Here is a 13,078-nt window from a genome sequence, read left to right as displayed (position 1 = left end):
ATTAGGAAGAGTAGACTATGCAACATGATTACCTTCTCTCCCTTCCAAATCCACTTTACTAGATTTTTCCTATTAATATTTATACAGAACACAAGAAAAGTTTTCTGCATCATCGTAATCATAGAAAATAATTTCCCCCTCCTACTACCTCCCTAAGCTTTGCAGCAGAAAGGAATGATATACTCATACCAGCAAACACACATTCTGATTTAACATTAATAGCTTCTTCCTGCATTTCTGAATGATCGTGGTGACATCCAAGATGATATAATCATTTTTTTCTTAGGTATATTACCTTTACTAGTTTACACCTGGTACATTATTTTCTTTTTACCTATTATTGAAACAACGGTTATTATCAGCCTGAAACATACAGCCAAATTAGAAACACAAATCGATAAAAAAAGATCTAAAAAGTATGTGAAGGCTTTAGGCTTTTGATTGTACAAATAATAAATAGAGAAAAATACTTCTTTTTTTTTGTCTTTTTCCAACACATCAGAAACCTATTAATCAGGAGACTCCAATTCATCAGCACTCAGATTTAGGGCAGCCTTTTAAAAATGGAATACTTGCCTAGCAAGAAATGCAGCAAAATGCCTTTCAAGGACTCCAAGCAGTGAACAAATGGCATACATAACTTATTTAAATGGCACACCTGATAATGCCTGCAAAGCTTTTCACGATAGTTAAGTGGGAACTGAGTTTTGCTGGTATAAATTTCCAGCTGGACAGCTTAGTGCCCTTTAGAATACTCCATTTTGCTGCATCGTTCTCATTGACAGGCTCCACTTCCATGAGTTTGATACAGGGACTGCTGGGTGATGCTCCATAATCTACTCTCTGTAGGTTGTTACAATAGTCTCCTTTGACCATAAAACTTAGAATTACGAGTTTCTAAGCACAACATGACCAAGGTATTTTGGTTTTGTTAGTGGTCTTGAGGAATGCGTTCTCTTAAGGACTCTAGAGAAAATAAATATACTCCTGTAGTGCATAATAATGAGGTCATCATTTAGTTGGTAAATTTTTGTAAAAGTCTCTTTCAGACAAGGTAATTCTGCTGGAATTCAATAGTTTTGTGAGATTATTTGTTTTCACTTTTCTTCTTAAGAATACTCAACCAATTTATAACTCATTCTCACCCAGACTTCAATCAGTGTAACGCTTATCCTGCCTTTCCTTGTCCACATCCTGATCTCACAGTTTTGTAACTCCCACTCTGATTTCTGAACCCCAGGTACATACCATGCCTTTAAAAAGGCTGCCTGACCAAAACACATGCATGAAAACCACAGTGATGCAACCAAGCCATTATCCAAGAAAATGTCACACCAGAATAAAAGGTAACAATTAACCGATAACGAACAACACTGGGTGAAGTCTGTCTCAGAGCTTCTATCTAAAGACATTAATTAATAGACAGCTCCTAAACTACATCCCTCTCTTCCATTCCCCAAGCCTATAGCACAAGCAAACATAAGCCTGTCACAATAGCCATGTCAGTCTCAACTCCAACAGGACTATAATTGGAGACACTGGGAGTTGCTTTTTTGCCTCTCCTCATCCCGGACGATTATTTGAAAGAATGATGCAGGAATGTAGCGTATAGCACATTGTTTATGTACACGTCCTCTTACATCTGAGACACTATTCTTAAATGTCTACAGCTATGCTGGAGGAGTTTAATAAAACTGGTTTAAAGAAGATACAAAAAAAAAAAGGCAGTAACTGAAAGATGTGGAAGAAAACAAAGCAGCTAAACAGTTCTTTGGTATGATATTATTTATTGATTTTAGCTGAAAGAGAGTATTTCCAACTCAAATCAATAATTTATAGCAACACACCAACGAAGTAGGGAAAGCTTTTCCTGCACAGTATCAGGAGGGCTGTTCTTCCTGAATAAAAATGTGTGGTTCTATCTATCAATAAAAACATGTGCCCCAGTGAGGATCCAGAAAGGGAAACAGATGCTCAGACTTTGCATCTGTGCCAATGAATCAGCACTGAGCCCCAGCTCATTGTTTTGAATTAAATTCTGGGGGGAAAATACACCATGTGCACACACCAGCTTTAGTAATTTACGGTGGTACTCGCTCAGGGTCTGGCTTAATTTATTTCTTTAGTTTTCTACTCAAAGGTTTGTGAACACTTAAGAAATGTTTCCTCAATTAAAAATCAATAGAACAGACACTGATGTGCATAGCAAATCATAACACAATGTGCAGGATGCAGTGCTGAGGCATTGGCGAAACAGAATAGCCCTCATTTGTTCGTGTTTATTTTTAAAACAGGCTGTAAACGTTTTGTTGATCTGAATTCTTCTGACTCTCCTGGAATACTGCTGACCTTCCACTGGTGTAGCAGTGGTGGTATTCACGGGTCACGTTGTATGCTGTATGTGCTCTGCTAAATGAAATATCAGTTTCTGGCTAATATTCAAGCAGTTCTGACCTGTTTTGTAACCAACTCTGATAGCAGTAACTGCAAAGTTTGGACTAGATTTGAACTGTGAAGCAGCAGAAAAAAGGAGACTGACAATGCAAAATTTCACAAAGCTGGCTGATCTGGACTGCACTTTCAGAGCTTCTGAAAAATGACAGCTAATTGCAATGGTGGGAATCAGAAAGGTGCAGGTGGAGCTTGTCACGAAATGTATTTCTTTTCCCAAATGAAATACCAGTTAAATTCCACTTTACATCAGAAGCGAAAGTTGAAAAGAGTTAAACTAGAAAGGTTATTCTGAAAATCAACATTGGTATAAAAATGCAATGACTCCTCTCAAAAGGAGATTTTTCATTTCACACTAGCACATTAAAAAAAGAAGCTTTATTTTCAACTTCCCAATTTGAAACAAAAATGTTTAGTTTTGATTTTCACTGTAAGAAAAATCACTAATTGAAATTTTCTGCAAGGAAGATGCCAATGAAAGCAAAACTAACATTGTCTAATGAGGAAATACTGTGTGTAAAAACTTGGTCAGCTACATCTGCTTGCCTAAGTCTATTACAAACATCTCCTGTTTTTTCTAAGTTGCCGCAAAACTCCATAAACTAATAATGCCTGACAATCCTGACAAGTAACAACCCCTGCAGTTCCAGCATGCAGCCTCTCATGAACTCTACCCACACTCGTGTGTGCACGGCAGAGCTGAAGTCTGGATGCATGTGTGATATCTACATGTGCTACTCCTAATTCAAGAAAGGTCTTACAGTATGACATGCAAGTGTCTACAAAAGTGAGTTTTTTCTCTCCCCAAAGCATTACATAGTTGGATTTCTCTGTAAGAAAATATTCATTGTCTCATGCTTCCCAATGAACAAGAGATTTTCCCTACCTGTCCATTGAAAGCTGAGCCACCAGTGTTACATCGGTATTGTCTGAAGCAGGCTCATATTCATAATGTAGAAAATACAAATGAGTGCGATGGACGGTGAAACGTTCTCGACGAAATTCATAGCATAAGTCATCCTCGTCCAGCTCAGACAGCTGTTTCTGGAGCTGTAAGGAAAAAGTGGACACGAAGATAAGTTCTTTGTAATTATTTTAGCAAATCAGAGAGAATGACGAGGCTGGGAACTTGCAGCATGATGCAATGGGGAGTGGAACATACAGAGTAGCAGGGCTTTCCCAAGCCTTGCTCCTGCAAGTCACTGGACAAGAGATTAGAAGAAAGCACTTGTAAGTAAATTGATAAGGCAGACAGATCATTGTATTATGGTCTGTATATTGTATATATTATCTGTATTACGTACTTTCAACATCCAGACTAGCAATGAAACAGTGAACAATCACAAGTTTAATAATTGCCAAGTTTCAGAGTTAATGCTCCAACGGGATGCATAATGTCATTCCTTATTAGAAGCAGTGTTTCAAACTACTTGTAGACATACAGCTCCAGTAGAGAAGATTCAGCAGCAGATTAAGCTTGTACGCTGGACTGAGCAATTCCCCTTCTGCTGCCTCTGTTGGAGATAGTAACTGCTGCTAGCAGCATGGACAGACAGCTGGAAAAGTAACATCTTTGATCATTATTCCATCTCTTGAAAATTATGTATCTGCACCAGTTCAATTTTGCAATGAAAATAGTCTTTCAACTGCAGAGGTGCCAGAATTAAGCCTACAGGTTTAACAGGATTTATGCTTCTGGATACCTAGTTTGAGAAAGCCAAAGGATGGCAGATTGGCAGAGAACAGGTATTTTTTTTGGCTCCCTTGGAAACCAAGCCCCTTCAAAGTCAAAATGGGCATCTCAAAGCAATCCAATCCCGAGTCACTTAGACATGTAGCTTTAAGAGAATAAAAGTTTAGCTCTGGGGAAAGAAGGAAGAGAAAAACTGACCAAATGTCTATGCAGCTGACCAATTCCACCCCTGAACTATATTATTTTAAAGCCAAATATCTGGCTAGATAATTTCAAATGCATCCACTTAAAAGGAAAAAACAGTCACACCTGCTGTAAAATGTACTACAAAATGTAATGAAGATGAAAATTATATATGGTCTTAACATGTCAAATAGAGTTCTGTTGGTATTGCTTTAAAAGGTTATTAATAAAGGTATCATTTCTATACTGTATTTCTTAAAAGCATCCTATAAGAATATGATTGCGTATTTATCAGTAAATAAGAAAAATATTCATTTTATAGGAATTTTACAAGTTTTGATAACAATCACAGTGCACTTCAAAACTGTTTCATTCAACAGATTATTGAATTATAGACATTCATCTATATTTAAAAATCTCTTCCTTTTGTCCTGTTCAGAATGATTTAAACTAATAGTTTCACCATCTTCAAGAAAAAAAATGGAAAACGTAGTTGTTTCTTGTTCTAATACTGTGTTAAGAAGAAGAGCTGTTTTTCTTGGAACTATAAGCATATTTGTTGCCATCAACAATAATGCTTACAGCTGAATGTTCTCCTGTGAAGGCTGATGGAATAATTCCTGGTATTTTCCTGTACATCACTCTATAATCTTCTTTTTGAATAATGGAAATACCTCCTTTGATTTCAATGAGTTTTGGATCAGGCTCTCATTCTTCTGTGCTGTTGTTCTGTACAGATCTTAAAAAATCCCTAGAGAGAGAGACTGCTTTTACAAAGATGAGAGTCCGAATCTTGATAAATCTTTACTCAGGCAAAACTTCTGTTGAAATTAAGAGCTCTTTTGGTGGAATAGAAATCAGGAGTTCTTTTACGTATTCTTGGAGTTTCATTCATTCCGCTTTACAAATCATCATTCAGCTGAGCCCGTACTTTATTTTCCAAATCACGTTGAAACAATATTTAAATTAAACCCAGTATTTACAACAATGACTAAAAAGAATAATGTACCTTTCCGTGTCTTCCTTGAAAAGAGACATTAGTATGCCCTTAACAGAATTATCAAGATGATTGATGGTATAAATGGTTAAAACAATAGTAAAGCACATTTCAGGAGTATCTTACTATCCTGCTGTATGTACAAATGACCAGGCTAGAAGTTCATAATTGCACAGCAGCTATTAACCAGGCAGTCTCTGAATGATTATCAGATTATGTTTGGGTTGCAAGCTAAATATTTTATGGGCATATAATACTTTTTGGGTTGCAAGCTAAATAAATACTTAATAATGAGCTACAGAATAACATTTGGGGCTAAATTATGGCTTTACGTACTAGAGAGCCCTAGGTGGGGGAAAAGGAGGAGACGGCTTCTTAGAGGCCCCAGTATTTTGATGGTGAAACTCACCAAGTCACAAAGTTGGCGATGGAGGTGAAGGAGAGCAGGAAACAGCAGAGGCTCCCTTCTGCTACAGGGAAAGGGAAACCTTGCTCTTTCTGCTGCATTTCTTAGGGTCAGGATTTTGTCTCTGTCCTGTCAGACTGTTTCTGAGCCTGCAGCTATCCTGATAATCCATGAGGTTCTCCCTGGCACTTCCCATGACTCATGCTCAGTACTGTATGTAGTGTTGGGACCCAAGAGAAGAGAGGAGATGGCCGTGTCCATGCCCCTTGGAGACAGCAATCCCCAGAAGGTCCACGGGCGTGGTGTGCTCTGACTGTCCCCCAGCCTCTGCCCCCAGCACCCTCCACTGGAGTGCAGGCAGGCTGCCAGGGGGAAGCCCAAGCACAGGCTGTCTGAGAGCCCTGGCTAATATGTGGGCATCACTTGGCAGGATCAGACACGCAGCTCCATCGGCACTTTGCAGGAATGCTTGTGCAATCCTTGCCTGCTCATACCATGAGCCTGAACGGCTAGGCAGCCTTAGGAACCATACTCTGCAGGCTGTGCAAACACAGCTTACTTCAGGTGTGCTCCTTCAGGTAGGACAAGCAGCACAGGACAGGCTGTGATTTGGCCTGCAGTATTGTCACTGCGTATGTGGCAAGCAGTCTGCATTAAGGATGGGCCTATCCTGCAACGGCGAGGCAGCAGGCACTGGAAAGCAATAGCATGTGATTATCCGTATGAAAACTTCTACTGGAAGCAATGCTGGACACACTAGGCACTCTGGATTTGGTCCAGCAAAACCCGTAAGCTCACAAGCTATCTCACTGAAGCTAGTGGTATGACATGCACAAAGTATCAGGACCAACGTGCTGGGTGCTGCAGTTTTATGCGGTTTAAGAGCCCTTTTCCCTATCTCACCTTCTTTGTTCCCCCCAATTCATATATACATTGAGATACCATGCCCCAGTATCACATACACATATAAAGGCTGCTTCCTCTTTACTAGAGGAAGAGACACATACAATCTATAAATACATATTGCACACTGTCACGTGTCACTTTAACACACATATTTAAAGTGAAGAATGTTAAAGATGCACATTCAAAGACAGGGAATTGTTTAAGACAGTCACATATATATCCTTAAATTCATCTCTTTCTGAGTTACCTCATATTATTTTTCAGTTACATGATCACATAAAATTTCTCCAATGATATAATCTCATCTACAGCATGCATATTGCGTGGATCCATTATTTACAGACAAAGAACTTATAGCTTGGTTTAAGGTTTGTGCCCATATTATGCCTTCATGAAAAGATGGGTTTATAACGGGAATGCTGACAGATCTGTGCAAACAGATGCTCACTTAAACACAATGCACCATCAGAATGAGGACCTTAATATCAGCTGGATTTGATAAAAAGATGGCATTCCCATTATAAACCCCTCCATTATACTTATAACAATATGCCTAACATAGCAAAGACTTCTCAACCTTAGAGTGACAGCATGTATTCTCATAAGCGAGTACCTGCTTAGCATGAGATTCACTGTTTCTACAAGATTTTCAATGCTAAGGCTACTTGCCACTGAGCATGTGGGAAATGTCACCTCTAGGAAACACTCTCACAGTTGAAAAATGTATTCTTTTCAGACTGTGTACGGTAGATGTTCTCTTAGGAAATACTGTAGTGGGCAACAAGTGCTTTCATTAGCATCATGATGTCACTTGTTTCAGAAATAAAAATGGCAGCCATGACATGCATAACACTAAAACAAAGAGAAAAATACATAAAAAAATATATGCTAAGTTACTTCTCTGGGCAACCAGCTGCGGCAGGCGATCAGACTTCATCTCAGGAAAAGCAGTCTTTGAAGCTAGGCTGGCCAGAGAGGCACAGGCAGGCCAGAAGGTATTCAACTCTACCATAAATCGTCATGATTTACCAGGTCTACTTGTCTGACTAATACATTTGTATGAGATGAGGTGGTGTTTTCTATCCATGTGATAGATGGCAGACCCATATGATACATGGCACACAACATGTACCTTTCACCAGCGAACTGGTTAGTCTGCTCATAAATCTCCTTTCCTAAGGCTGTTCCTAGTGTAAGCAAATCTGTGATTGGCTTCGCTTTTTTTTAACTTCTGTGTCACAGAAACAATTTACTTCCCACCAAAATCTACAGGTTTTCATCTCAGATGAGATCAATCCAAAATCCAGGATCAGAAGTATTTTCTAAACTTTTAACTTTCAGATCATCTTTCCTTCTCACAGGTGTGCGCAGTTAAGATTCATAGCACAAAATCAACTCAGCTTAGCCACTGAGATGAAAACTAACACCAGCCCAGGATGAAACTATAATCTAGTTACAAACTGCAGCAGTTTCATTTCCTCCTGTGTAGCTGTCCCAGTTCTCACCAGTAGGCAATTTGGATTGCAACATTTAGCACTTTCAAAGTGTGTGAATTAACTGTTGCCTTTAGCATGGCATAAACAAAGCAGATGATGATGTACAGAGGAAAAAGCATTCGCTAAGTCTTGTTTGGGATGACCTACATAAAGTACTTCTGGCTTCTCCAATGATTAGTAATAAAAGCCAGACTAATCCCATGTCAATTAAACCTTTATTCCTCCCACGCCATAAAATTTTGTACATTTGCTATGGGTCAGATTGAGCCTTCTGTGAAATAAAGCTGTGCTAAAGACAAAGAGGATAGTGTCTGAGCAAGCCTACCTAGCAAAAGGAATTTTGCTACAGCATGTAAAAAGTGGCTAATACTCTTGCTAAATGGAAGTAAAGGCTTATCTTGACCGCAAATAATCAACACAATTAAGAACCCAATTTTAGGCATGCATAACATCTTAGACAGTTCTGTATATATGAAGTACAACTTCCCTTGATCTCAGCTGCAGATGTCAGATCTTGGTAGTCCTCTGCATCTCCTTTCCCCAGGTCCCTGCCAAACCTTCTCGGCTGAGCTGTTCCCAGACCTCCCTTGCAGCACAGTGCCTTGACAGGTTGCGTCCTTGCTTTTGTTTCCCCAGACTGTTCCTAGCTCCGTTCCTTCTTGTGTGGCACCCATTAGTCCTTTTCTCTTCCTGCTCCAAACACTCTCTCTCCAGAACCTATGCCTCAATTAACACTTTCCTTTCTGCCTTTGGTCTAGCTTTCATCCCTTTTATACGTGAATCTGGATTTTTTCTCCTCCATACCATCTGGACATCAGTGAGGGCAATGGATGTCCCTCAGAACAGAGACCAAATAGGTTCCTGCTCTCAGCTCTACTGTCCAGTCAGAACCTGGCATGGAGCATTCAGAAGAAACAGTCACAGAAAATGCCAGTCTTTGTCCAGGTCCCCTGCCTGCAGCATGCTCAACTCTGCAGTGTCACTGGGATATATATAATCTGGTCAGATGTATCCATGCACACTCCTAAGAAATTGTCTCCAGAGATCTGAGCCTCCTTAAAGTCAAAGAAAACACTACTGATGATGTGTAAATCATGATTTTTCAGCATTATAATTTGCCTAAGTTTTCACCAGGTTGGCAAAAGACATGTTCCTGGCCCAAAAGTCAGTTCCTTCTCTGAGGTATGGAGTATTTCCATGAAGAGGACATCAGACCTTGTGGTGTGGGCAAACCCCCCAAGCTTTTCCCCATGTTTCACTTTAAAAAATGAGAGAAAAGAAAAAAGAGGCATACCAGCATGAGAAAAAAAATCCCACTCCACATGATCCCCCATCCAGCAATATTATAAGCAGTTGAAAGCAGTACAATGGCAACTTTCAGGCAACTAACAGGATGAGCTACTGGCTCAGCATTTAATAACAATAACAGTTATAATAATAGAAACGCCACAGCTGGAAAAGTCAGGATTTCACCTCAAACTGCCATATACCATCTGTTATTACTAGAGAAAGACTATGTAATGACAAAATAGTAACTTTAAATCCCAGTCCTACAAATGATGCAGTATTCTGAAATTCTGCAGATGCAAAGGGTACTCAAAGCATCAGTCTGACTGCAAGCTCAGCGGCCTGATACTGACTTGGAAGCTCCCTTTGCACACTATTTTTAGACATTCAAAAATTGCTAAATTTGTTAGTAGAGTTTATACTATGTGGTACATTGCTAGAATCTCCTGCTCTTCTGGTGGATATTACAAGCTGGCATGCACAGCCATTTGCCGATATTAAGAATCTCTGGTTTTGCACAAAAAAGTAAGTAAGTAAAAACACATTTAGTAAGTAAGTATACACCTAAGCGTGTTCAGGGAGAACTAGATGTTTTTACACTGTTCCTTTGTATTGTTGATTTCAAAATCTGAAAATAAAAATCAGCAGAGAATTTTTTCCTGTGTTTTCTGAAAGTCGTCTCTGATGGGAATCTACTGTCCTTTTCTTAAACTGAGTGAAATCAGTGATAAACTTCCCACTGATCTTGCTCTGGGCTTTGGATCAGGACACAGTCTTCACTAATAGGGGACACCCCATTCAACCTTCAGATTTAATGCTTTGGCAGAAGTACCTGGTGAGAAGCTGTCTGCAGGAAAGAAGTTTTATGAGAAAGCTAAAAGGTTGAGTGTGTGCCTGTGTGCTAAAATCAGGCTTACAATATCTATCTCATAGGTTAACTACAGAGGGAGACTGGTACACAGAAGATCCTGTTCAAATATTTTAGGCTTTACAGTAGGTCCTTTAGAATGAAACGCTGGACATAAGCATTAAAAGCCAATAGGAAATGTTCAAATTCGAGAATATTGTGAGCTTTGCCTTTGTGGGTTTCCCTAAAATCTTCTGCATTGCATCAAAATAAGAAAGAAGGAGTGAGAAGGGGGAAATAGCACGGAATAAGTAGGATGGAGTGACTAAGGATGTGCTCCAAAGGCCACTTGAGTCAATGGCTGTGTTTACAGGATGATTTGGTTCATATTCTGAATTTTCCATCCAGAACCTGCACAAAAAGCAGAGGGGTGACTGTAATACCAATTTGCAGAGAAGAGTCTGCTCTGTGTAATCTCATTTTAATACATACTCAATAAAGGGGACTTACAGTACTGCTCTATGGCAAGGAGCATGTGGCAAGCTCCTGTCCACAGCCTGTCCCTGCAACACACAGGGTCCTTCAGCTTGAATATTTCAAGGAAAGGATGAAACATGTATGTACACATAGACATACATATAAGCATTTTTACATAAACAGAAAAATTACCCCAGTCTGTATTTCTCTGCCTCCAATATTTCAGTTTCAGAGCCCTATCTGTTCTGTTCATTCCCATTTGTAACATTTTGGAACCTAGTAACAGTGCTGTTTGGTGCAGCTGAAGATCAACAACTGACTAGATCAGGACTATGCAATATAACATTCAAAGACTGCCTTTAGACCGCTTAAATTCAGTCTGTGGTATTATACTTCCTCAGCAAACATTAAAAAAAGTACTAATCCTTCCACATGCATATAGACATATATATTTGAGCATATATGCATGCACACACATACACAGAGGAAGAGTGAGAGAGATTAATGTAAGGTCTGACTACCTTTTAAACTAATGCCCCTTTACATCTCTGGCACTGTAAAGAGTCCGTAAAAAGGGAAGATACATAATTTACATTCATTTTAAGGCCATCTCAGTACTGATGAGAAGTGTAAAGAGGCCTTAGAGTAACAGAACCGGCCCAACGGTACCCACTGCCACACTTCCTTTTCACGTTTTGCAGATATTTGCATTACAAATGAGATTCCTTAATTACAGGTTGCATTCCAAATAAAACATCATTACAAATATTAAACTGTAGAGAAGCAATGGCTGGCATATTGGAACAAGACCTTAAGGGTAGATTCTGATACAGCCAGACTGTGAGTGACAGATTCACACCAAGCCACTGCTTCTTCCACAACAGGGCTCAGTGCATTTAGTGCTTAAGTAATCCTCTCCGATTATAAAACCAGCAGAGCTATTCTAACATTTTGTCCACTGGTCCACAGCGCAGAGAAGCACAGGCAGCAGAAGGAGCACCTTTTACCCATATACAATGCCTAGCATAATAAAGCCCAATTGTGTTTTGGGGCTGCTAGTCTCAATTCAGAGAAGAAGGGAAAAATAATAGGTATTACGATAAATCAAATAGCAATTCCTACTTTATACGTACTTGACTTTGCAGAAATTATAGCCTTTTATGTAACATACATGCTTAGGAATCCTAATGGAAACGTATGGCTGGATCTTGTCACACTAAAGGTCCATCTAGCCCAGCATCCTGTCTCCAGCTGTGAGTTGGCTGCCTAGAGAGAGGTGTAAAAGCAGGGTGAGCGTACAGCGCTGCTTTCTCAGAGTGCTCCCCTAGTCCTGAACTTGTGGTTCAAGGACTTTCTGCACCAAAGCTTAACAGCTCCTGACTGATTTTCTTTCCATGAAGAGTCACTTTTGAGCATACGTGTATTTTTAGCAACATTGCCTCCTGCTCAAATCTTCGTTACATCGTGGGTGAAATGTCTATCTTTGTTTTGAACCTGCTACTTGCTATTTCCACTTCATGCCCCCTAGTTCTTGTACTGGCAGGAATAACAAACAGTGGTTCCCTGCTCACCTTACAAGATGCTCCGCTTCTGAAGACTGTCCTGCAATAGATCATGGGAATGTACTGTATTTTAATAGGGCACCTGTGACACTGTATGTGCTACAGCAGACAGAGTGAGAGAAAGAGTGGTTTTCATGATAATCCTATTCTTAGGGTCTCATAACTTCAAAGCTGAAAGTTGCTTTTTGTATTCTACAATAAAATGGACATAGTCAAGTTTAGAGGGGAGCTTACATCACGGGTAACTAACAAAAACCAATGTCTTCTCCCAAGTGACTACTGTTAAGCTATCTGAAGTTAGATTTTTTTCTATATCTGATTGTTTTGATGGAAGGCTGTTAACTTTTTGGTGTCTCTTGGCAAGTTAGGACTCATGTATTTTTGTATGTCTAGCTCATTCTTTTCCAGTATCTCTTTTTTTTTTATTTATAAATGGAAGAATGAGTTACATTTCTTTTTCAGACACAAGCCATACCATATACCATATTGCGTTCTACTTGTCTTGAATAAGAAACAGGCTTGAACAGTTAGTCATTTCCAGTGTCTGTCAACTAGATACAAGTTCAGTAAAATGAGCCATTTTAAACTTTCAGGACTGCCATTTTCAGCAGCAAGAACTTGCATTCACTATGCACTGTTCCCCAGCAACTTGTCGTCTGGAATAAATCTGTTTATTAAGGATTCGCAGAGCTCTGGAAAATATAGGAACAAGTCCGTGACTGCATTCATGCTCTTCGAACCCACACAACATATTGTGAATTCAGTACAATTTT

The 13,078-nt window shown here is 39.5% G+C and overlaps 1 protein-coding gene across 4 annotated transcripts in view; it reads right to left on the bottom strand.

Annotated features, from left to right (window-relative positions):
• The window catches only part of LARGE1 (LARGE xylosyl- and glucuronyltransferase 1), a 309,728-nt gene that overhangs the window by 29,218 nt on the left and 267,432 nt on the right, over positions 1-13,078 (bottom strand). For all 4 annotated transcript variants that reach the window (XR_012995432.1, XR_012995433.1, XM_076338872.1 and 1 more), the window contains one exon: positions 3,338-3,501. Coding sequence is in view for 2 of the 4 variants with exons in the window: in XM_076338872.1 (XP_076194987.1) it covers positions 3,338-3,501 (164 nt within the window). In the remaining 2 variants the exon portion in view is untranslated. The remainder of the gene's footprint in view (positions 1-3,337; positions 3,502-13,078) is intronic.

The sequence above is a fragment of the Aptenodytes patagonicus genome, chromosome 1 (assembly GCF_965638725.1).
Source record: "Aptenodytes patagonicus chromosome 1, bAptPat1.pri.cur, whole genome shotgun sequence".
NCBI lineage: Eukaryota > Metazoa > Chordata > Aves > Sphenisciformes > Spheniscidae > Aptenodytes > Aptenodytes patagonicus.
Note: the sequence above shows the minus strand (reverse complement) of the source record. Positions and strands in the feature narration are given on the sequence as shown.